The sequence below is a fragment of the Papio anubis genome, chromosome 10 (assembly GCF_008728515.1).
Source record: "Papio anubis isolate 15944 chromosome 10, Panubis1.0, whole genome shotgun sequence".
Taxonomy (NCBI): Eukaryota; Metazoa; Chordata; class Mammalia; order Primates; family Cercopithecidae; genus Papio; species Papio anubis.
The window spans coordinates 52,893,026-52,917,490 of record NC_044985.1 but is presented as its reverse complement, the minus strand read 5'-3'; the positions used below and the strand labels follow the sequence as shown (position 1 = coordinate 52,917,490).

The 24,465-nt window shown below is 39.3% G+C and overlaps 1 protein-coding gene across 2 annotated transcripts in view; it reads left to right on the top strand.

Moving 5' to 3' along the window:
- LRP2 (LDL receptor related protein 2) overlaps nucleotides 1–24,465 on the top strand; it is a 213,975-nt gene that overhangs the window by 161,490 nt on the left and 28,020 nt on the right. Inside the window, exons 51-63 of one of the 2 annotated variants that reach the window (XM_021923700.2) lie at nucleotides 2–154; nucleotides 677–847; nucleotides 4,284–4,507; nucleotides 5,720–5,897; nucleotides 6,914–7,110; nucleotides 8,161–8,406; nucleotides 9,099–9,227; nucleotides 10,186–10,305; nucleotides 11,632–11,748; nucleotides 12,478–12,594; nucleotides 13,619–13,756; nucleotides 16,274–16,396; nucleotides 19,951–20,079. In XM_021923700.2, coding sequence (XP_021779392.2) covers nucleotides 2–154; nucleotides 677–847; nucleotides 4,284–4,507; nucleotides 5,720–5,897; nucleotides 6,914–7,110; nucleotides 8,161–8,406; nucleotides 9,099–9,227; nucleotides 10,186–10,305; nucleotides 11,632–11,748; nucleotides 12,478–12,594; nucleotides 13,619–13,756; nucleotides 16,274–16,396; nucleotides 19,951–20,079 — 2,042 coding nt within the window. The remainder of the gene's footprint in view (nucleotide 1; nucleotides 155–676; nucleotides 848–4,283; nucleotides 4,508–5,719; nucleotides 5,898–6,913; nucleotides 7,111–8,160; nucleotides 8,407–9,098; nucleotides 9,228–10,185; nucleotides 10,306–11,631; nucleotides 11,749–12,477; nucleotides 12,595–13,618; nucleotides 13,757–16,273; nucleotides 16,397–19,950; nucleotides 20,080–24,465) is intronic. The other variant, XM_031651331.1, reaches the window with a different exon arrangement.

The following is a 24,465-nucleotide window of genomic DNA, read 5'->3' as shown; positions in this document are numbered from 1 at the left end:
GAAAGCTCTACTGGTTGGATGCCCGCCTGGATGGCCTCTTTGTCTCTGACCTCAATGGTGGACACCGCCGCATGCTGGCCCAGCACTGTGTGGATGCCAACAACACCTTCTGCTTTGATAATCCCAGAGGACTTGCCCTTCACCCTCAATATGGGTATTGTCTCCTTGCAATCCTGGGCTTTTCTTTCACCTCCTTATTCCGCCTCTGTTACCAAAAAGGCTGTTCATATAGCTATCTCAAGGCCAATGTCTTGCTGGGGTTTGTCTTCTGCTTTTCCTACTTGGTAAATCATTTAGTGTAATGAGTAGAAGCATGGCTTCTTCAAATCATCATCATCAGCTGTTCTGTTTTCTTTGCCCTGACACACTTTTGCACTTTTCGAGTCCTGTATTTTGGCTGTGTGCAAAGAAAATTGTGGTTTTAGAAAACCAATTTCTTTACTGGACTCTCTATGTCAAAGCCACTGAAATCCAGTTAATTGTGTTTATTTGTGAACGTTTTCTGTACATTGTCCCCTTCCTTTATCTTTTTTAGATTATTTGCTGTTAGTCTCTTTCCTTTCTGAGGGGCTCTACAGAATGCAGACTCCATTTCTCTAAATGGAGAAAAGGTGTGTATTTTGGCTACTGACTTCTTTTGGCATCAGGGACTGACCTTTTGTGTTTGCTCTGACAGGTACATCTACTGGGCAGACTGGGGTCACCGCGCATACATTGGGAGAGTAGGCATGGATGGAACCAACAAGTCTGTGATTATCTCCACCAAGTTAGAGTGGCCTAATGGCATCACCATTGATTACACCAATGATCTACTCTACTGGGCAGATGCCCACTTGGGTTACATAGAGTACGTACATAGAAAAGCATAAAACAATTGTGTGACTGTTTATTTCAAACATCAGAGCTTGTAATTCCAGTCTATCAGTCCCCTCTATTGTCTAACTGACCTGTTTGTTGGAAGTCATTGGGAGGAAGTCACCCTTCTAACTAAAACTCCTGAGCTCTATGGGGTGGTGCAGTAAAAAGAGGGTGAACTTTTAAATCATATGGATCAGTGTTTATGACCTGGTGTTTTCACTTCTTATTGTTTTTTTTTTTTTTCATCTAGAAAACGGAGCTAATAATCTCTCCCCATGGTAGTCAGCTCAGTGTGCAACTCATCTTAATTTTTTTATCTCTTTATTTTGCTCTCCCCTATGAAATATATGATTAATTTTAGTATTTGAGGAAAGGAAAAGAATAAAAGGATTTGGAAAACTTTCCCTAAAATACTTTGGCACATTTATGGTTAAGTGCAATGCAGTATTTTAGGTAGCAGTAGAGTCTGTTAACATTAATCCAATATGATAAGGCATTTACATCTTTCTGGTAATAGGATAATTTTTTTAAGTGTGTTAAATATACTGTTCAATAAAAATACTCATTGTAAAAAAGATGATATGCATTATTAATCAACAGTTAATCAAGAATACCCATATTGAGGGTTTAGTTTGAATTTTGCTAGTTATGGCCTAGTTGGACCATAGTAATGTCTTCTGCATAAGCATTTATGGATAGCGATCCAGGAACAGCCTGTTGCATTCAAAAGCATGGAAATGCTGTTCATTCAGTAGAGCTATTTCAAAGTTTTTTATTTTATTTTATTTTTAGAAATTCCTTTCTTCTGTTATGTTTATTTTGCTGCCAAAGTCAGTGTAGAAAAGTTTGGAGTTCTCTAACACCGTATTCCCTTGGGACATGCCACTGGAAAAGAAGGAATACCTGGCACACATGCTAGTGCTCTTTCTTCCTGTGCTCATGGCAGGCATAATTAATCAATTCCAGAACTTTCCCTTGAACTAGTTCATTTGCTACACTAAGGTAGCCCTTAGCATTCTCATTGCAGAATTTACTGTAGCAGATACTAACTCACTCTTAGGGTAGAGATTAACTTTAATTAGAAGCAGTGAAATATTATTTCTAGTTTACTTGTACCATTTTGATGTGATATACTGATGGTAATACTCTTAGCCCTTCCCACAGTGTGTGTATCCTCTCTTAAAAGGCACATCAGAGAGCTGAGTTAGCTTTCCATGCAATCCTATATTGAATTAGTAGAAGCATCAAGATGTTCAAAGGAGTTTCAACAATTTTCTAACTGACTTTTATTGTTCTTTGGATCCTATAGATTTTTCTTGGTTTTGAAAGCTTAGTAGGTTTCACTCAGTGTACCTTTAGACAGTGTTTCCAGGAGCATTAGAGACGAAAAAAGGAATTTTCTAGTTGTACAGTACTCTGTTTACTTTTTGATACAATCCAATATAGATTATTTGTGTAGATGGATTATAAAATTTAGGCAGTAGATTTCAGTCTAAAAGTCAAATCATAATATGAGGCACTGTGATCTGGGAATAAAGGAAACTTTAATATTCATGAGCCATGTTAAATTGGTTACCTCTTGGAGAGGTAGCAATGCCTGTGTTCAGAAATATATTTCATAGACACATAAAGCAATAGATTTTTATAGAGCATCCAATTGATTCCTTGTACATCTTGGGATGCACCAACACATCATTGGAGCTGTGCCTGTAGTTCTACTCTTACTTTTTTTTTTTTTTTTGAGATGGAGATTTGCTCTTGTTGCCCAGGCTGGAGTGCAATGGCATGATCTCAGCTTGCTGTAACCTCCGCCTCCTGGGTTCAAGCGATTCTCCTGCCTCAGCCTCCCAAGGAGCTGGTATTACAGGCATGCACCATCACGCCTGGCTAATTTTGTATTTTTAGTAGACACAGGGTTTCTCCATGTTGGTCAGGCTGATCTTGAACTCCCGACTTCAGGTGATCTGCCTGCCTCAGCCTCCCAAAGTACTGGGATGACAGGCGTCAGCCACCACGCATGGCCGTGTAGTTCTACTCTTGACAAAAAATGCTCATAGAGGTATCTGAGGTGTCTCTACAGAGATTACAAAGGAACCGAAAGGGAACGTCTCAGGACTACTTTCTGGTCTATGATTTTTTTAAAAAAACAGATGGTGGCTAGGTGCAGTGGCTCACACTTATAGTCCCCGCATTTTGGGAGGCTGAGCAGGGCAGATTGCATGAACTCAGGAGTTCAACAACAGCCTGGGCAACATGACAAAACCCTGTCTCTACAAAAATTACAAAAATTAGCTGGATGTGGTGACACCTGCCTGTAGTCCCAGCTACCCAGGAGGCTGAGGTAGGAGGATCACTTGAACCCAGGAGGAGGAGGAGGTCACAGGGAGCCAACATTGTGCCACTGCACTGCAGCTTGGGCGACAGAGTGAGACTGTCTCTAAATAAATAAATAAATAAATAAATAAATCAGATTGTGACTGATTTCTGGTCATTTACCTGCATCCGTATCAACAGAGGTCAAGCACATCTTCAAGTTTTCCTATGGCTTCTATAAGTTACCATAAATTATATTTTAGGAAATATTTTTAACATTGCATGGCTAACATTATCAGGTTTCTTAGTTGATAGCTTGTTCTATCTCCTGTTTGAATTTTAGGATATGTTCCAAATTTTTAAAATATTAAATTGTCACTATTTTAGAAATGATTTGTGATATAGACCCATAGTAATGAAAGCCCTTGGAACTGAGAGGACTTGGGAATTTGGCTGTGGATCCTCTGTAATATATTGAAATCAGAGAACCTTCTCTGGAGGTTTGTTCATCTGGAAAAGTATTCGCTAATGGTGCCATGGCACGATTAATAATAAATGTCCTGCTGGTGTTTGCAAAGTTAACCCTGCAGGCCTCTAAGTTGTGTTCCCCTCAGGTTATACTGAGAACCCAACTATCTCCTAGAATAGCGTCCCCTCCGGAATGTTAATGAGAAGGTAGAATTCCAGTACAATATTGCTGTCTTCTGATTTCTTCCAACGGTGTTGGAAGAAACAAGAATGGTGTTCACCCCAGGATATCAAAAGGGTGCTTAATGAGGAACATCAACATAAGAGGCTGTAAACCTACAATAGCTATACCAGCTTCATCTGCAGAAAAGCAGCTGTGGTTAGGAATTAGTGATTATTTAAACTCCTGACACTATTCCTATTTTGTTAAGCATTGCCTTTTCACTTCTACATCTTTTGTTCAATTCAAATAAATCCTTTAATTTTAGTTTTTGTTTTAATTAAAGACTAGGAGTTTTGAGGATCTGAACTTATGTTATCTCTAGGAGGTAGAATTTTGTTGATTTGTGAATTCGTTTATCCTGCAAGACATTAGAGGAGAGGGATTACCTTCATCACGTAACTGTTTCTGCTTACTGCTGCAGGTACTCTGATTTGGAGGGCCACCGTCGACACACAGTGTATGATGGGACACTGCCTCACCCCTTTGCTATTACCATTTTTGAAGACACTATTTATTGGACAGATTGGAATACAAGGACAGTGGAAAAGGGAAACAAATACGATGGATCAAATAGACAGACACTGGTGAACACAACACACAGACCATTTGACATCCATGTTTACCATCCATATAGGCAGCCCATTGGTGAGTAGGTGACTGAGGGGTTTGGCATAGTTGCCTTGGGTTATGTGCATGTCATGATTGTCTTTAAGCATGAACTTTATGATTTACAAAGAGTTTGTGGTTACTTGTCAGTGTGTTCTTCAAAGCATATGCTGAAAATTGACAGTAGGCAAGTATCTTGAGAGTTTATCCCTCTTCCCTGGAAAGACTACCTAGAACTCTTCTTTTTCTTAAAACTCGCTAAATTCTTCAAGATCATCTTTTTTTCCCTTTGTTTTTGATAAGATTTAACAGTTATTATGTTGCCATATTTACTTTTTCTATTTCTATGGGAGGACTGAAGTATTTTAAAGGAATTAAAAATATGGCATTTCAGCCCTAAATACTAAATACTAAATAAATGCATATGATATTGTGTATAAAATAGATATTATGGTTATCTTCTAGAAGATAATGTCAAGAGCAGTGCGTTTTAGTGTTTTTTAAGTAAGAGAACTTGTTTTTATCAGATTGTAAACTTATATCCCTTTTTACGCAATTAAAGCAACTTTATGATTTAGAGATAATCTAGTAAAGGTCTGGAGTATATTTTGGGGATAGACTGGTTTTTGTGGGTCTGCTTTGTTGTGATGTCTTGCTAAAACATATAATAAACTTGGAATTAAGGAAAAATGAGAATTAGCAAAATAAAGAAATTTAGTTATTTCTTTCTGGAGTTAATATTCTTCATATAATTTTTATTAGAAGTTCAAGTAAATATTCATCTCAAAGTGGTGACCTGGAAAATTAGTAAAGATGATGCTCAGTTTATTCATCCACGTTATTTTTGGCCAAACTTCTGTTACCTATATACTTAGAATGCGGGAATGAATAAAGGATCTGTTGGAAATTAAAACTTTAACCTAGGTCTAGGCAAATGAATATAAGCTAATTTTACTGCCTGCTGTCCCAAGACTTGGAGAAACACATCTTTTCTAGTCAGAAACACCAGTGGGTATAGCGCACTTCTGGTAGCACATAAATGAGCTTTCTTAAAGCACATGATTGTTGCTTGTATAACTCTATCATCCGTTTTATTTAAGAACTTTTGGGAAAATCATACATCTAGGATAGTTGGGTTTTTTTAAATTCTCTAAGAGGTGATAAGTTTAATGTCAAGATGTGTAATCAGCTAATCTGTGCTTGATATTCTCTTTAAGCAAATGAACATATATTTTCTTCCTTTTCCACTAGTGAGCAATCCCTGTGGTACCAACAATGGTGGCTGTTCTCATCTCTGCCTCATCAAACCAGGAGGAAAAGGGTTCACTTGCGAGTGTCCAGATGACTTCCGCACCCTTCAGCTGAGTGGCAGCACCTACTGCATGCCCATGTGCTCCAGCACCCAGTTCTTGTGCGCTAACAATGAAAAGTAAGGCTCTCTTTCCCCTCTCCTCCGTGCCTCTCTAGCCCTTGTACAGACATTGACCTTCAAGGCTCCAAGGGATGGGAGTTTTCTAATGAGACAAGATTTTGGTTAATTAACTTGGTTTATGTGGAACACAGCAAGACTCTCAGCCTCCCACTTCAGATAATACTTTCCATGAATAGAAGGAGCTTGCTAACCAAACTGTTATGCATATATATACAAACTTTCATAGAAAGGAAGCAAACCGTATATTTCTCATTTTTAATTGTCCTGAGTGTTGGAGCCAGAGTGTATATAAGTACATACTGGAAAATATTCCCCAGAAGTAATAGAATTTCACTGTCTTTTCCATGCCTATGTCGGCCTAGCTCCTTAGCTGCCTATGCTAGGGGATCTAGGGTTACACATTCAAATCCATTTTTGATCATTTGTGTTTGCTATGAAACATGGCCACAGATTATTTCCTTAACAATGTCCACAGGCCATTGATGACTAGGGGACCTGAGTTAGAGAGTGGCATGGAGAGAGGCATTAATACAGATCATAGCATCTAAGATGCAGCGGTAGACGATTGTAGTGATTAAATAAGATATCTGAGATTAAGAATCTAGCATACATTTATTGTGAGAAAGACCCTCAGCAGTTGCTTTTGCCCTCCAACTTCCCAAACAATACTTTTATATCACCCTGGCAAACAATCTGAACCAATCACTGCTCCTAGAACACAGCTCAAAACATACACTCTGTGTTTATTTATTATTTTTTGTGGACGGAATTTATTCATCATATTTAAAGCACATTTTCAGTTTGTATTTGGATCTTAAGAAACCTGTTCTATCTTGCCAAGTTATGTTTTCTCTGAAAATACACCATTGTAACTGAGATTTAATTGATCCTCTTCTGGGGCCACGAGAGAATTCATGCATGTCATTTCTTGGAATTCAGTGTTGATTCCTTCTCTCCAGATAACTGTTGCCCCTGGTGGTTTGCTAAAAAAGTGCTGTATGTTCTCTGTGCAGGTGCATTCCTATCTGGTGGAAATGTGATGGACAGAAAGACTGCTCAGATGGCTCTGATGAACTGGCCCTTTGCCCGCAGCGCTTCTGCCGACTAGGACAATTCCAGTGCAATGACGGCAACTGCACCAGCCCACAGACTTTATGCAATGCTCACCAAAATTGCCCTGATGGGTCTGATGAAGACCGTCTTCTTTGTGGTGTGTTGAATTGCTTTATGCCTCTTTTCCCCACTTCTATGTTGATTGTATAATTGTATACAATCATGATTCTGTGGGTATTTCCTGAATATCATGAACTAAAAACCAGTTCAAAGTCCTGGAAGGAAACCCAGGCTCCACCCTTTTTCTTTTTTTTTTTTTTTTTTTTTTTTTTTTAGAAATCTTAAGGTTTTTACAAGGCAAATGGTTGAAGTAGATAATCAGTTGTCTCTACTGGTGGCTCTTCACCATGTGCTAGGCTTTGAATCCCCTGTGAGAGCTAACACTGAGGAGGAAATGAGAGGTTTCCACCCCCATTTTTAACAGGGACTCTCAGTTGTCATATTTATTTACATTTCCATTTAAAAGGCAAAAAAAAAAAAAAAAAAAAAAGTGAGCACAGCAGCTCATGCCTGTAATCCCAACAGTTTGGGAGGCTGAGGCAGGTCAATCGCCTGAGCCCAGGAGTTTCAGCCTAGGCAACATGGCAAAAGCCTGTCTCTACAAAAAATACAAAAAATTAGCCTGGCATGGTGGCATGTGCCTGTAATCTCAACTACTTGGGAGGCTGCAGTGGAAGAATAGCTTGATCCTGGGAGGTCGAGGCTGCAGTGACAGAGATCGTGCCACTGTACTCAAGCCTGGGTAACAGAGCAAGACCTGGTCTCAAGAAAAATAAATAAATAATCAAACAGGCAAAAAATAAAATTCCCCCAAAGTAAAAACAACACATCAATAACAGTAACAAACACAAAGTTTGAAGACTATTTTCTAGTAGGAGAATAGGGACTGAGGAAGGTATGCTTAACAGGTCAGGGCGTTCAGTTCTTATCTCTTAAGTCTTTATGCAATAAAAAGATATTTAAGAATTTGGGAGACAATAATAGTCAAAAGAAGTGCTCCATGTAGTAGCACTGATTGATAAGTACATTAGGAAATAAGTCCTCTAAAAAGAAATCATGATCCTGCTATCCAGGATTCACTGATGTCAGTTAGGAGCTTTCATTCTTGATGCCTTCCAAGCTGATAACCAAATGTCCCTGCTCTCAGAGAATCACCACTGTGACTCCAATGAATGGCAGTGCGCCAACAAACGTTGCATCCCAGAATCCTGGCAGTGTGACACGTTTAACGACTGTGAGGATAACTCAGATGAAGACAGTTCCCACTGTGCCAGCAGGACCTGCCGGCCGGGCCAGTTTCGGTGTGCTAATGGCCGTTGCATCCCGCAGGCCTGGAAGTGCGATGTGGATAATGATTGTGGAGACCACTCGGATGAGCCTATTGAAGAATGCAGTGAGTTCCTACGGGAGGGCCAAGGCATGACCAGAGCAGGGAGACATGAGGAAACTTCCATGGGGACTGAGAGAGGACATGGAGCTTTCTTTTTCAGCCCGATGGGATGCTCCGCCTTGGCACTCCCTGCAAACTCTGGCACTGAAAGGCAGAGTATAGCTGTATGACTTGCAGGTGGAACCAGACGCTGTTTCTCAAGTGGCTAATACCTCCTTTTGATACATAGAATGTCTAACCAATCAGAATACGATACCAAGAACTTACATGTTGTATATCTACTGCTTTCTCACTTGGGCCACAGAGAAATGTTATGAGGTAGGGAAGGTGGGTGTGAACCAGTTCCATTTTACAGATGAGGAAACTAAGGTTCACATTAAGTGGATGGTCACATTACTGTTTAGTGTCAGACCTAACACTTCAACCCAGGTTTTTAACTTCAAACCCTGTTCTTCCCCAACCCCACCCACAGTTATACTGTAAAACAAATGAGTGGTGCTGAGATAGTGAGAAACTTGGAACTATTTTTCTGTTCATGGTAAACAGATCACATCTAAAGCAGACACACATTGCCAGAGTCAGTTTTCTTGGTAACATGGTCATTGTTACTCCTTAGTACCACAGCCTCAATGTGACAATGGAAAGGTGCTTTCTTGTACCTTCAGTTCTGACTTTGATGCCTCCTCCCCTTTCAGTGAGCTCTGCCCATCTCTGTGACAACTTCACAGAATTCAGCTGCAAAACAAATTACCGCTGCATCCCAAAGTGGGCCGTGTGCAATGGTGTAGACGACTGCAGGGACAACAGTGATGAGCAAGGCTGTGGTAGGAGGGGCTGCAGGGGAGTGGAGGGAGGGACAAGTCCACATGTCAAGCGCCATTTATTAGATGAGAGATGAGAGTGTATTTCCCATGTCATCTTTTCTTTGTTTACCTCTTTAAAAAAAATGGTTGATTCTTCTAATGACATGTTACATTTTGTAGCATTTTGCAGGGTTACCGGGAGTATTGAATTTATAGCATTTTAAATCATGCTGTCATTGAGGAAGACATTATTAAGATGTTAGAAACTTGCATAATTTCTTCCAGATGTAGAATTCTTACTCATACTTGACAAGTTTAAATTGTTTCTCTAATTTTATAAATTGGTTGAAATTGGTAGAAAGGGGTTACAGAAAATACTTGGTATCTATCTCTAAAAATGATATTTCCAAATTAGGATATTTCTTATTTGGGGATTTTCATATTCTGAATGTCTCTCTGATTTTCCCCGTTATCTATTGGACATCTGTAGTCCCTCTGGTAACATGGGAAAGTCAGATAAATTAATGGAATTTGTCAAGATTAGTCATAGTCTAACTTGAAACCAAAGCATCTGTGAATATGTGTGTTGGGTTTAGTTGGAAGAGAAGTAAGGAAGATACTAAATTCTTTTAAGGACACTGAGTCCAATTGACTGAAGATAATATGATCAAAATATTTATTTATTATGGCATCATTTTAGCCTCCCATACCAGGCCTTTGTTGCAAATTACAAACCACATACCATTTCATTCTTTGCACAGTTCCTACCAAAGGGAATGGATTGAGTTTCAAGTGGTAGGATAGGTTCAGGGTAGCTAAAAGACAGAATATTGACCATGAATGTTGCTGGCATTCCTCTCTTTGGGAGCTTCAAGAGTGTGCTAATACAATTCTCAGGCTGTCTCACAAGGAAGCCAATACTACTTTGTGCATTTCTCTGCCAATGGTTTATGAAGTCTTTGCAATGACTGCTTTGCAGAGGAGAGGACATGCCATCCTGTGGGGGATTTCCGCTGTAAAAATCACCACTGCATCCCTCTTCGTTGGCAGTGTGATGGGCAAAATGACTGTGGAGATAACTCAGATGAGGAAAACTGTGGTGAGTGTTCACAGTCCTATGGTCCTTATGTGCCACCAGAGCTGTGATGTTTGCTTTTTGTCCATAATTCAACTGTCTATGTCATTGATCCTCAATGGGTAGGATATCAAGCTGTCTGATCTCTTTCTTTCTGCTGGTCAGTACATTTCTACTTTCTCTTCCACTAGAGACATAAGCATCTTCTCCTTCTGAGGTGTTTCAAATCAAGCTTTTGGATGAAGGTATTTACCGAAGTATATCTTTTCTGTGTCAAATTTATTCACACCCAACTTTTTTTTTCCAAAAGAAGTTGTGGTGACTTATGATAAAGGAAAAATATAAAAAGATAAATAGAATAGAAACAGAAAACCAGGACCAGAGAAGTAGAGAGAGGAAAGGTGCTAACCCAGAGACACTGCTTCCTAAGCTCTTTCCCCAAAATGGCCTTCACAGGAGAGGAGAGAGAACTTGTGTTTGCATTATTACACTTCCTAGAATAGCTGACTGTTTTAGGAGGGCTAATAGTTAAATAACAGGACAGGTTTTAGTTTCTCCCAGTTGAAGGTATTGACTACAAGAAATTGGATAGGGAGGTTGAGGAAACGAAGTCAAGAGGCTGAGATCATATCAAACTAGATGGTCAGAACACACTCAATGTATGTTCTGAAAACAAGCTTAATGAAGCCCTGCCCAGAATGTGTATCACTGACTCATGATATGCATCAATTTCTAATTGACTAATGAAATACATTCTAACGTTATTTATCTTTTGGAAGAAAGAAGTGATCACTACTTGCCATAGGCAATGAGAGATTTAGGAAGCTGACTACATCTGCAAATATCAATTAGCTAAAAACTTATACAAAAGGGTAATCCAATTGGCATTTTGTCTTTTATTAATAAAAGTTCATGATGAATCCTATAAGAGGTTATCTAGAGTTTCATGAAATAAAAAAAAATTAAGATAAAATTAAGTTGGGCATGGTGGAACACACCTGCAGTCCCAGTTACGCAGGAGCCTGAGCTGGGAGGATTACTTTAGTCCAGGAGTTCAAAGCCAGCCTGGGCAATGTTGAAAGACCCTGTTTCAAAAAAAAAAAAGAGAGAGCAAGCAAGAGAGATCAAAAAATCACCTTTGGACAAACTTCTTAATAAAGGCCATTCTTTACAGACTCAAAATTAAGGTGAAAGGTCTAGTTTTGGAGGGTGAATAATTTGCCCAAGCACACCTTTGGGGCTTGGGACACAGGAGGGCGCTGGGCACCCGGGCACTTTGGCCAGCTCACACGGTGTCTCCTGTGTGTGATTCCTGGTGCACACTCATGGTCAGGTGCCTTTCCTTTCCAGCACCCCGGGAGTGCACGGAGAGCGAGTTTCGATGTGTCAATCAGCAGTGCATTCCCTCACGATGGATCTGTGACCATTACAACGACTGTGGGGACAACTCAGATGAACGGGACTGTGGTAACTGTCATTTGAGAAGCTTACCATAGAATTTTGTACTGTGACAGTGTAGGGACTTCACATTACTGTTTATAACGCTTTTAGAGGAAAATGATTTTAGTGTATGTGTAATATATAAACCTTAGCATAACACCGTATCTTCTGCTCTGTTTTTCTATGCATTATTCTTAACTCATAGCAGTCTAGATCAGTCATAATAGACGAAAATAGCAAGGAATTAAAAATTTAATTTTAATATCAACCCTTCTTAGGAGTAGATTTTAATCTGCATTAGCCTTGTGAACAAAGACGTTGATCTTGCTACTATTCCACGGAAAGTCACCTTAAGGAATATACACATACTACTATGACTGTCTTGTGTAGAGGTCAGATCGTTGAGAAAGGAATCCTAAACCCAAAGTAATTTTTATAGCTCTTTACTGATTTGGTGTTGGGTCTTAGGAAAATTAGAAAACATTGAAAATTGGGGAATTCTGATTTCTGAGGAAAAGCTTAAGAGCTGGAGATTATTTAATAGAAGGGAGCTAGATACTTCCATCTCTGTATGTTGAGTGGGGAAAGTGTGAGTTTTGAGAGTGTATTAATTTGCTAACCACAAGATGTGGGTTTGCTGTGAGCCAGTCACAGGGTGTAGATAGGAATGTGATGGAGTACCCACTGTACTCCAGGTACCTAATCTCTGCCTGAAAATGACAAGGCCTTCTCAGAATGACAATCTTTTCTCTTCAGAGATGAGGACCTGCCATCCTGAATATTTTCAGTGTACAAGTGGACATTGCGTACCCAGTGAATTGAAATGTGATGGAACCGCTGACTGTTTGGATGCCTCTGATGAAGCTGATTGTCGTAAGTCCCTAGACGCATATGTAGTACTGTTTACCTGAGAGTATGGATATGATAGTTTAGACATCAGTCAGCTATCACTTCTTAGTTTAAAAGGCTATAGGTATTGTCTCTTCAGCATGCACTGATAATGATCAGTTCACCTAAGTTCTAAGTCATCATAATCATATATTTCACAATGGCCGTTCAAGTGCATTTCTTTGCTATTTTAAATGGAGAATATATTAAGTAATTTGTGCTAACAAAGTATTCATATATTATCAGCTACTATACAAATCATTAATTAGATAAAAAACATTTCAGGTAAAAAATATTCAAGCAATGAATACACTAGTTTAAAGAACAAGGGTGGGGTATTAGAACATTTTGAATTTATGGCATTAAAATTTTTTTCAGTCACATGATGGGGTATAAAAATGATTAAAACTTGAAGGGGGCCAGCCCCTCCACACCTTTGGGTATTTCTCATCAGGTGGGACAAGAGACTGAGAAGACTGAGAGAGATCAAAATGGAGTTTATTATGTCTTCCTTTTCTACATAGACACAGTAACAGTCTGATCTCTCTTTCTTTTCCCTACAAAAACTGGAAAGTCAATATGATTACTCAGATTTGAATCTTTATGGCTCATTTGAATAAATGCAAACTGTTGATACATCATTATTGCCGATCCATCAACAATAACCATCATCCGTGATAACCATCCATGATAGTTATTGTTGATGATGTGGTTGCCAAAGAGGACTTTATAAATGTATGTGGGTAAAACCAGTCCTGACATTTGCCTGTAGAGACTAAGTCCAGTGCTGTCCATGCCATGGATGATTCATGCCATTGGAAACTGAGCTCTGACAACTGCCCTTAAGACATAGTCCATTCGACTTTCAGACAGGTCAAGGCCACTATACATCTTGATGAATAAAGAAGAGCAGGCTATAATGGCAAGAGCCAAAGGAGAAATAGCAGGAAGCTTTCCCAAAGTAGTCAATTTGTATAATAATTTGAATATGTCTTCTCCCCCATGGCAGCTACACGCTTTCCTGACGGTGCATACTGCCAGGCTACTATGTTCGAATGCAAAAACCATGTTTGTATCCCACCGTATTGGAAATGTGATGGCGATGACGACTGTGGCGATGGTTCAGATGAAGAACTTCACCTGTGCTGTAAGAGGGAGAGAAACGGAGTGAATGGGAGTGGTGTTGTCTGTCAAATCTCAGTGTTTCTTACATGTAGCATGTGAGCCTGGAGAGCAGTTGTACAATTGTTTAGAACTGGACACAGGATCAGCATTGGTTTTATTTCACTGGGTCTTCCAGCTTCAATTCTCTCTGTAACCTGAGAAAGTTGGGAAAACCTCCATGTTTTTAAACATTTTATGGTCTTAGAAAACAATGTCTTTAAACGAAATGTTGCTTGAAAAAACCCAGTGTGCATAAATAAAGGCAGGTCTGTTGTGGTTGAAGTCTGAGGAAGGGTAGGGAGGGGGCTGTACCTCTCCTGCTGTATCCTACATTGGATGCCCCTGGAAGTAACCTCTCCAAACCCCTAGAGCTTCCTGGAGCACCTTTAGAAAATGCTAAGACTTTCTTAATCTTTACAGTCACTTCCTTTTAACATGGTAAGTCAAGGCCATCTAATTCCCTCTTGCTGATTGATGCGCATATATGTGTGTGTGTATATATATATATACACACACATACATATATATATATATATGTACATTTTAAACCCTGCTTTTTTGTGAGTCTCAATTCAGGTACATATCAGTAGCAGTGGAGGAGGGATATTTCAAAATCACATGCCCTGGCCTCACCCTAGGCTTAGACCTGATGAAGCGAATCTCCAAGAATGAAGCCTGCACATATGTATTTTTAAAAAGCTTCTTAGCTTTTTAGTTTAGTCCCCTGGTTGAGAACTACTGATTTTAATGAAGTGAATGGAAATAGAGTTTGTTTCAGTCATTTTGCTACATGCTTGGAGTCACTGGAGAAACTCTAGGGTAATAGTTCTCAAAAGTGTCTTCCCTGGACTAGGAATGTCAGTGCCATTTGGGAACATGTTAGAAATGCAAATTCATGGGATGCACCCTATCCAAATAGAAATAAAAAATCAAGCCCAAGAGAAGTAGAGGAAAGACAGACGTTAACTCAAAGACTCTGCTTTTTAAGCTCTTTCCCCAAGATGGCCTTAATTTTGTGAGAAAATTAAGGGCCAAGCAATCTATACATTAACAGTCCCCTCAAATGATTCTGATGCAAACTAAAGTGTCAGGATTTTGTGTAAGTAAAAGCCCTAAACCTCGGAGACAAGACCTTGAGAAGCACTCCTGTTGGAAGTTCACATTGCATCTTCCATCCCCTTTCCCAGCTTCATCACTACTCATTTTTAGCCCAGAGATTTGACTTGTGAAAATGGTATGTCTTAGTATTTTGTTTCTCCTCAGAAAACTTTAATTAGTGTTCATTATATTTCACAGTTGCATCCCAACATTTTTCTTTACTTCTTAGGAACTAACCTTGTTTTGCTTTGAACTTCATGAGTCTTGAGACATATCTTAGACATGTTTAACTTTCAAAAAAGTCCTTCGGAAATCTCTTCTCTCCATAAGGTAAAGTGCCCATAGCTAGTAAAAAATAAACTTTGGAGAGTCAGGGACACAGCTACCTTAAACAATTTCCAACACTGTTTTATAACATTGAACTTGCCTTTCACAGCAAATAATTATTGCAATAGTTCTAATAACAATACTTCCAAGAACCAGCCCTTAGATCTGACCTTTTCCCCTCAATCAATCTTACTACAAGCCTCTCCTCTTGATCCCTGTGTGTGATACAATGGCAGAAGGAAAATCAGACAGCCCAAATCCTCCATGTGGAAGATCACATGTGAAGACCACATGTATGTTGAATTCGCTGAATTTATGGTACATGTATAGTGAACCATGTTCCCTGTACCAAACAAGTAGGGGACCTGGGGACTACCCTTGAGTACCTCACAGCTGTACAGGCAGCACCTAGAGGTCTCACTCTGGACAGCAAGTGTGTCAGGGTTTGATCGTGAGATATCGATTTTAAATGTAAGATGTGAAGGAATTCAGGAAGGAAAATCCAACACAATTTAAAGCTTCAGTAAAAGACTCATGCTCTAGACACTGTATGACAACTGCCATCAGAAGGATCAAACAAATGACTTCCTGGCTATTAGGATAAGAGCCCATGTACTGCCAGCCTGTCCAGCCTCACAGCCACCATTGTGCTCCACACTCCATGCTGCAGCAACAGAGGCCTTTATTCAGGTCCAGAGACCGGCCATGCTCCTCCCTGACTCAGAATCTATGGGAAGTTTCTTCTAAGCCTTCCTCTCCCTAACTTATGTCAGATCACCCCAGTAGATGTTTCGTAGTTGTAATTGAATGGTTAATTTGAAAAGTCTGTTTCTCTACTAGAATGAAAGTTCCATGAGGACAAGGACTGTGTCTTTCTTGTTTCCCATCATATCTAGTGCCTAGCACAGTACCTTGGCGTGTATTGGATATATAGTGTATCTGCTGATTGATTAATCAAATGAGTAAATGAGTGCATGAATGAAGCAAGCCTGGTGCTGGTACTGGAGTATTTTAGATATTAACACTTAAATTCTACTGTTAACTTGTAATTTCATTTTTCCATCTTTCCTGTCAGTGAATGTTCCCTGTAATTCACCAAACCGTTTCCGGTGTGACAACAATCGTTGCATTTATGGTCATGAGGTGTGCAACGGTGTGGATGACTGTGGAGATGGAACTGATGAGACAGAGGAGCACTGTAAGCAAAAGTCAAAAGGGAGAAGGAAAAAGGAAGGACCCCAGGTGGTCTGCAGTTTGTAAAATGTACCTCTGGGATTTCAGTTTGTTTTATAGAGTTGTGCCCATGATTGCAGATCTCTGCTGACATAATTGTTTACAAGACCATACGAACACATGCATTGCTTACATGTAACCCTGCCTGTTCTTCCTGTCTCGTTTGAGCACAATGCTGGCAAATCCATTCATTTTTCAGTCTTTGTTTAAACATTTAATAAGCCTTCCCCTCCTCTTTTCTCATAAGAAACTGAGAACAAACACTAAATACTGGTTGAGCCACACCTCACAAGTTAATAGTTTATTTTTTCAGATATAAGATTTGATCATTCTTCAGCCTTCAGGAGTTGCTAATTGCTAATCTAGGCAGGTGCCCAGCTGCAGAGATCATGTGAAGCAAGGCAGCTCTGGTGTTAACAGAGCTTATCTAATATCCTTGTTGAAAATGAAAATTCATTTCCCAGAAGAGAAAAGTGATAGATTAGTTTAAGATAGAAGTTTCAAACTGGCTGCATTTAACATTTCAGGCATTGAAATGTCTGTGCTTTCTCTGCACTTTCAAAATGTTTTAAAATCTATCCATTGAAGGAGAAAGTTGACCAATTTTCTGGGCAATTTAATTTGCCTAGAAAAAAAGTCAGTGAGGAAAATCATTTCCCTGACTCCAGTTATTTTTTTTTCCCCAAAAAGACATTACCTGGGAAAATTAAGATAAATTCCTAATTTTTCCACTTTCTATTTCTTGTATTGATGTGGTATTAGAATGCTTTGCCACAGAATGCTTACTTCCAGCAAGATACTTCCTTCTATGACAGAGACAGTTTGTGCTTACCAAATAAACAAGTGCTTCCCTACATTTCCCAGTCTCCCTTGCAGGTGGGTTAGGACCATGTGACCAGTTCTAGCCAATGTACTGTCAGTTGGAGGTGCCATGTGTCACTACTGGGCTGAAGCAATGAGAAGCGCACGTGCCTTCTCCATGTCTCCTGTGCTACTGCAACAACCTTGGAAGCCATGTGTTCCAGGCAGCACAGCTGCAAGATGCAGGCGGGCTGTGGAACCAGCGTTGGCCTTTATATGAGTGCTCAATAAGGCTTCATTATGTTGCACCCCTGAGACTTTAGGATCTGTTGGTTGCAACAGCTAGTATGAATTGCTCCGAATAACATAGAGTGATGAGGGAAGTAGAGTACTTCCACATCAAAAACATAAAATATTTGGCATTGGGTTAACAGTCAGGAGGCAAGCAACAAGGACACTGATGGTGGAAGCAGGAAAGATAGAGATCATGTTATGCAAAGTCAAAGCATTTGATAAAGCTGTCACCTCAGAAAAACTGGAAGGCAGATCACATGCTTACTGAACCTGTCAATCATGGAGTGAGGTTAGAAGATAGAATGTTAGTAATGTGCATTGATTGCCATTCCTGAGTTTGGCAAGATAGTATAAGAAAGAGAGAAGCTAAGGGAAGAACTGGTTAACTTATAAGCAGAAATAAAATAAAGCCCAGATATTTGCTGTGTGAGAAAAGCCAACTGTATCTACATCCCAAACAGTAAAAGTCTGAAGTTTAAAAGGCTTTGAGACACGAAGGCCCAATAACACCTCCTCATTGGATAAAATGACTGCCCATCTGTTTTTCTACATGGATTGGATGTAAGTGACAATAAGTTCAGACAGAATTATATGAGGGAAAGAAAGCAAAGAAAAAAGCAGATTCGAGAACTATGGCTCAAAAAGAGCACTAGGTCAGGTTACTAACTTTTAGAACAGGCTAGAAGCAAACAGATCAAATGCCTGGTAGGTTTCTGAGAGCAAGATGTAACCAAATAAACCAAAATGCTATGACTGTTTGAGACTTGAAAGAAAAACAAAACAAAAACAAAACAAAACAAAAAACTATTGGGCTCCCGGCCTTCTATAAGCAAGAAGTGGGGTGAGAAAGCTGTGTGGGTCCTAATGGGAGCATATTTCCCTTTCCCTCTCCATTTGAAGAGGAAAATAGACAAGGAAAAACTCTCAAAGGGTAGAGTCAGAAGCAATGAGAGACATTTTGACACAGGAGCTCCTGCCAGAGCAGAGGCATGAGCTAATCAATAAATACCCTCCACTCCCCAAAGAAGGGACCTTTACAATGTCTGCCCAGAGTGACTATGTGATTTACTCTCCTTTCCAAGCCAGTGTGCTTCTGAAAGTGAAGGTGGTGCTATTCATAATTCCACTGGGGCAGCAGACATGAATCAGGACTGTCCTGTGCCAACATGGGTCATCCTAGCCTAGTGGGACTTCAGAATTGCTATAGGTTGGTGACTGCCACGACTCTAATTCTTTCTTTCCCATGGGAGTGTTTATTTCTATTGCGTTGCCCCTGTTCCACCGCTACCTATCAGGCACAGATGGCACCGATTGTTTATTAGTTTATGGGTCTCCCAACCAAGAGGAACCACATCTGGAACTGATTGAGTGGCTACTGCCCATTACCCAGAGGTCCTGGATTTCAGTTTCTGAATGGACTAAGCTATGTTCCTTGGGAAGGGGTTAAGGGTGTTCCACGTATGAGAAGAAAATCATAAAGGAGTATTTAGTGACACAAGGGTAAATTGTATGAGAATGCACATTCTTCCTTTTTCCAGTCTCCCTTACAGTTAGAGCGGGGCCATGTGACTGGTTCTGACCAATGGACCATGAGCAGGAGGATATCTGTCATTTCCAGGCTCAGGAAGTTAAGAAGCTGTGTGCTTCCACCATGTTGATCTTCTCCTGCCTTGGCAACCTTGAATGTGTTCCTGATGGCATAATTATAGGATGGAGGAGGGTTTCTAGGCTGTCATTAAACTTTACATGAGTGAGAAATGAACCTTTGCCATTTTAAGCCATTGAAATGTTGCAGTTTGCTTCCTGTGGTGGCTGGATTTTTCCCAGACTAAAATCCTGCTCCTGGAAAAGAATAAAAGTTTATGGATTCTGGGATTTGACCATGTGCTACAAATATCTTCCTCCATTTTTTTTTAAATGGCATTTTTAGTAGGGGAAATGGAAAGAGATTTTGGGGAAGGGGGAAATCTGCTCAAATTTTTAAAAAATATTTTATTTCTGGGCTTTCATCCTTTTGTGCTATGCCTCAAATAAATTAATGCTATAACCACAGATTCATCTCTGCCAATAATAATAATAACAGGAATACAAATTTGAAGGTTGCGGTAGTGTCAAAGTCCTCCCTGCATCTTGCAGCTGTGCTGCCTAGAACACATGGCTTCCAAGGTTGTTGCAGTAGCACAGGAGACATGGAGAAGGCACGTGTGCTTTTCATTGCTTCAGCCCAGTAGTGACACACGGCACCTCCAACTGACAGTACATTGGCTAGAACTGGTCACATGGTCCTAACCCACCTGCAAGGGAGACTGGGAAATGTAGGGAAGCACTTGTTTATTTGGTAAGTACAAACTGCCTCTGTCATAGAAGGAAGTATCTTGCTTCACAAAAGAAAAAGTTTTGATTTTAATTTGTTCTTACATACAGGTAGAAAACCAACCCCTAAACCTTGTACGGAATATGAATATAAGTGTGGCAATGGACATTGCATTCCAAACGACAATGTGTGTGATGATGCTGATGACTGTGGTGATTGGTCTGATGAACTGGGTTGCAGTAAGTAAAAAAATCTTAAGCCAAATGCAGTATCCTTGGTACTTAAAAAAGTTTCTGAGGGTGTTTGAGCAAGAAGGGAATGCCACAGGGGACCTGGGAAGGGACATTTATTTTTATTTTTAAAGTTGAGGGAGTGGCTGGGTGCAGTGGCTCATGCCTGTAACCTCAATACTTTGGGAGGCCGAGGCAGACAGATCACTTGAGCCCAGGAGTTCAAGAACAGCCTGGGCAGTGTGATGAAACTCCGTCTTAACAAAATACACAAAAATTTGCTGGGTGTAATGGTGTGCACCTCTAGTACCAGATACTCGAGAGGATAAGGTGGAAGGATGGCTTGAGTGCAGGCAGGGGCTGTAGTGAGCTGTGATTGTGCCACTGTACTCCAGCCTGGGCAATAAAGCAAGACCTTGTCTCAAAACAAATGAACAAACAAACAGATAGAAAGTAGAGGAAGCACTTTGCGTAGGAAAAGGATGATGAACATAACCAAGGAACAATTCTAGCTCAATGTTTTGATGGAAATGTTAGAATGCCATGTTACTAAGTCACACCTTTGTAGTCCATTTATGACTCACATAGTGCTTTCACATATGTTACTTAATGTGTTACTCAAGTTAGCCCCATTGAGTTGCTTTTATTGTCTGTGTAATAGAGCTCAGAGAGCTTAAGTAACTTGCTTGAGGTCACACAGAATGGCAGAGGCAGAATTGGAGCAGTCATGTGAGTCCAGGTTAGGAGGGCTGGCCTCTGGACCTCTGCCACTAGCGGTACCACTTTGGGCACATACTGACCTCTCTGGTCTTTGGTTTCCTCACAGGACGAAGGAGGCCGTTCTTCAAACTCTAGGAGCCTGTGGCTTAGTCATCCTAGTGAGCTCCATGTGCTTTCAACTTCTTGGGCTCTAACTGATTTTTTTCTGAGGCATCCAAAGGATTTTCTATCAGTTTTTCTCCTGCATGAGTTACAAAGGGGTGTGAATAACCAGCCACATTGAGTTGGCTTGCCATTTATTTCACATACGTTTTCTGTGGGACTTGGAGTTATTGACAGACTTAAGTGACTTGATTAAATATTTTAAAAGCTGAACATGGTAGAATTCACAAAACTGAATGGCAGGTTTGGGTTCTAACTCCCAGAGACTGATGGGTGAGCAGTTCCAGGAGTTTGGAGTACTTCCAAGTTGGACTTGGGTCCAATAGTCAAGCACTGGTTTCTCTTTCAGTTGCCTGTGCCAGTTAAAAGGCTTAAAATAGACTACAGTACTTTCTTTTCAAATGGCATTTAATTAGTAGCAGGTTTTTTTGTTTTAAACGAAATAAGTAGCACAAACATTAATTCAGGTATGGAAGCAGCTTCTCTTTTCAGATATTAAGTGGATATGTGATATGGAATTCAGTCTTATTTCTCTGGACTAATAATTTGAGGCATAGAATTCTCTTTTAAAATACTAGTTCTTGGGTGCTGTTAATTTATTTGCCTTTCTTTTTTTCTCCTTCTTTCTCTCCTTCCTCCTCTTCTCCTTCTTCTTCTTCTGTCTTCTCCTCCTCCTTCCTCTTCTTCTTCTCCAAAAGCATCACTAAAGTGTATGAGACACATTGTTCTATTTTTTAAAATTGAAGGTGTACAACATGACGTTTTGATATACTTATATATAGTGACGTGCTATAGTCAAGCAAATTAACATATCTGTTGTCTCACATAGTTATCTTTAAAAAAATATTTTTGTAGTAAGAGCACCTAAAATCTACTCTCTTGGCAAATTTTTGGGGATGAAAATACATTAGCATTTTTTCTAGCACCAATCAGGTATAAAGGAAAGAAGTTAACCTCAGGTTGCAAATGTTATTTATGTGGTCATAAAGATAGATTGACTTGCTGTTTCTCTGGTAGTTCTTATTTCTTCTTCATAAAATGGAAAGTAGGGTATTTCTTTTATAAATAGAGTGCCATATGTTTGGGTTTGGGGAAATCAGTTATATGGGTTAAAATGGTGATCATTTTCAAATGAAAACAATGATAAGAAAGCCGTCACATTTTAGGAAGAATCCTACAGTGTCGTGTGGTTTCTGATCTTGTTAAGGACTCTTGCTTCACAAAAGCATGACTCATTCAGTGGATCACTTGCTCCAGAAATTCTTGACTCCTGGGACCCCTAATCCCTTTATAGATTTCAGAACTGGGGGGAAATTACAAAGTCTAGTGATGCATGGGAGACCCATGGAGGTTATGTGACTGGCTCCATGATATCCAAGTTAATAAACATAAGTCAGATTCATTTAGCAATGTAGAGGGGATATCCCTGCTAACCTCACAGAAATGTAAAAGTAAGGAAATACTATGACAAATTTTATGGTGATAAATTAAACAACTTACATGAAGTGAACAAATTCTTAGAAAGACACAAAACTCTGAAAATGGCTCATGGAAAAATAGAAAATCTAAATAGATGTTTTAGCAATGTATAGTTGTTAGGAGCTCCTATAATAAAGGCTAGGATCTTTATTACAAGACTTTCATGTGTACAGTTTTGAAGTCTGCACTCCAAGGGCAGCATTCCATTGAATTTCATTGTACTTTACTTTGGTTATTTTTCTTTTTGAAACTCAGTGTTTTTAATCTATTCAGACCACATATACTGATATGGTCATTTACTCTAAAGGACTCTGAGAGTGATTAAGTTCACTTCATTGCATACTATAGAAGACAGATAGATATAAATCGATTTTTATTTGAAAGAATTGAACCAGGAGATACCACAATCTCTTTGTCAAAAATACTCAGAAGCCTATGACCAGGAGACTTTTTATTTGAGAGGTAGATGAAGCTTAAATCTTTAATGGAGATAACCACTGCCTCTCTTTCCCCCATTATCACTTACTATCTATGTTCATCTTCACCAGTTTTTCTGTAAGACCTAGGTTTGGGGATAGATGGAGGATAAAAGAAGCAAACTGATAAGAATGACAAGGATGAAAGCCAGACGGCTTGGATAGATATTGGTAGAGACAAGCTCTTGGGGCAATGATGAACAATGAAGTGTTAGGGTGGAGTGTGAGCTGTTAAAAGTCCGTCCTGGAACATCTGGATCAGAATAACAAGGATCATTTATATGGGCTCGACAAAAATAAACTATGAGTTTTTTTGTTTTTTTGGTTTTTTTTTTACTGTGAAAGTTCAATAATAATCAAAAGTAAAAAGCATTTGAATCCCATCACGAAAAGAGAACTAACCTTTAAAGTTTGTGTACTTTTGCTATCTTTTTTTTGCACTTGTATATGTAAGAAATATTTCTTAGTATTTTTAAAAATTAAGAAATATTGTATACTAAATGGAGTTTTTCGGTCTTTTTTTCAATTTATTATAGATATTTCCCATGTCAAAGTATCATTTGAAACTATAAATTTTGATAATCACATAGCAATTCATCATGTAGATAATCATAACTTATTGCTTCTAAGATGTATTTTTTTATATTTTAACATCTTTGAAACCAAGATATATATCTTACAATTAATAACATGTCAGTGTAAGTTCCAGACATATTCTATTTTAGTGTTACATAAAGTAATGGTGCATCAGTAATGTCTTAATTTAAAGTATACTATAAAATAATTTATTCCCTATCACTGAACATACATTCAAGTTGTTTTCAAATGTTCTTATTATAAATATTATTATAATCCTTAAACATAAATTATACTGCATATTTTATTCCTTTTCAAGGGAAAATTCATTAACATGGAATAACTGGGCAAAAGAGTATGACTATTTTTAAAGGCATTGATGCATACATACATAGTACAAAATTTCTTTCCTTGTGTACTAATTTATGGCTCTAAGAGCAGTTGTATGACTTAGAACTCTATGTATTTTACTGCGTCTTGGTCAACACTTGATATACACATATATATTTGTGTGTGGGTGTGTGTATATACATATATAATCAATTGGTCAATGTTAGGCAAATTATAGTCTTCTTAAAATTTTATAATTTCCTCCTATTTGTAATTTTGTTCTAATCTATATGTATCTATGTCTGTCTGTCTGTCGGTCTTTTTTTTTTTTTTTTTTGAGACGGAGTCTCGCTCTGTCGCCCAGGCTGGAGTGCAGTGGCCGGATCTCAGCTCACTGCAAGCTCCGCCTCCCGGGTTTACGCCATTCTCCTGCCTCAGCCTCCCGAGTAGCTGGGACTACAGGCATACAGCGCCGGCTGGATTTTGTATTTTTTAGTAGAGACGGGGTTTCACCGGGTTAGACAGGATGGTCTCGATCTCCTGACCTCGTGATCCGCCCGTCTCGGCCTCCCTGTCTGTCTTTCTTTCTCTTTCTTTCTTTCTTTCTTTCTTTCTTTCTTTCTTTCTTTCTTTCTTTCTTTCTTTCTTTTCT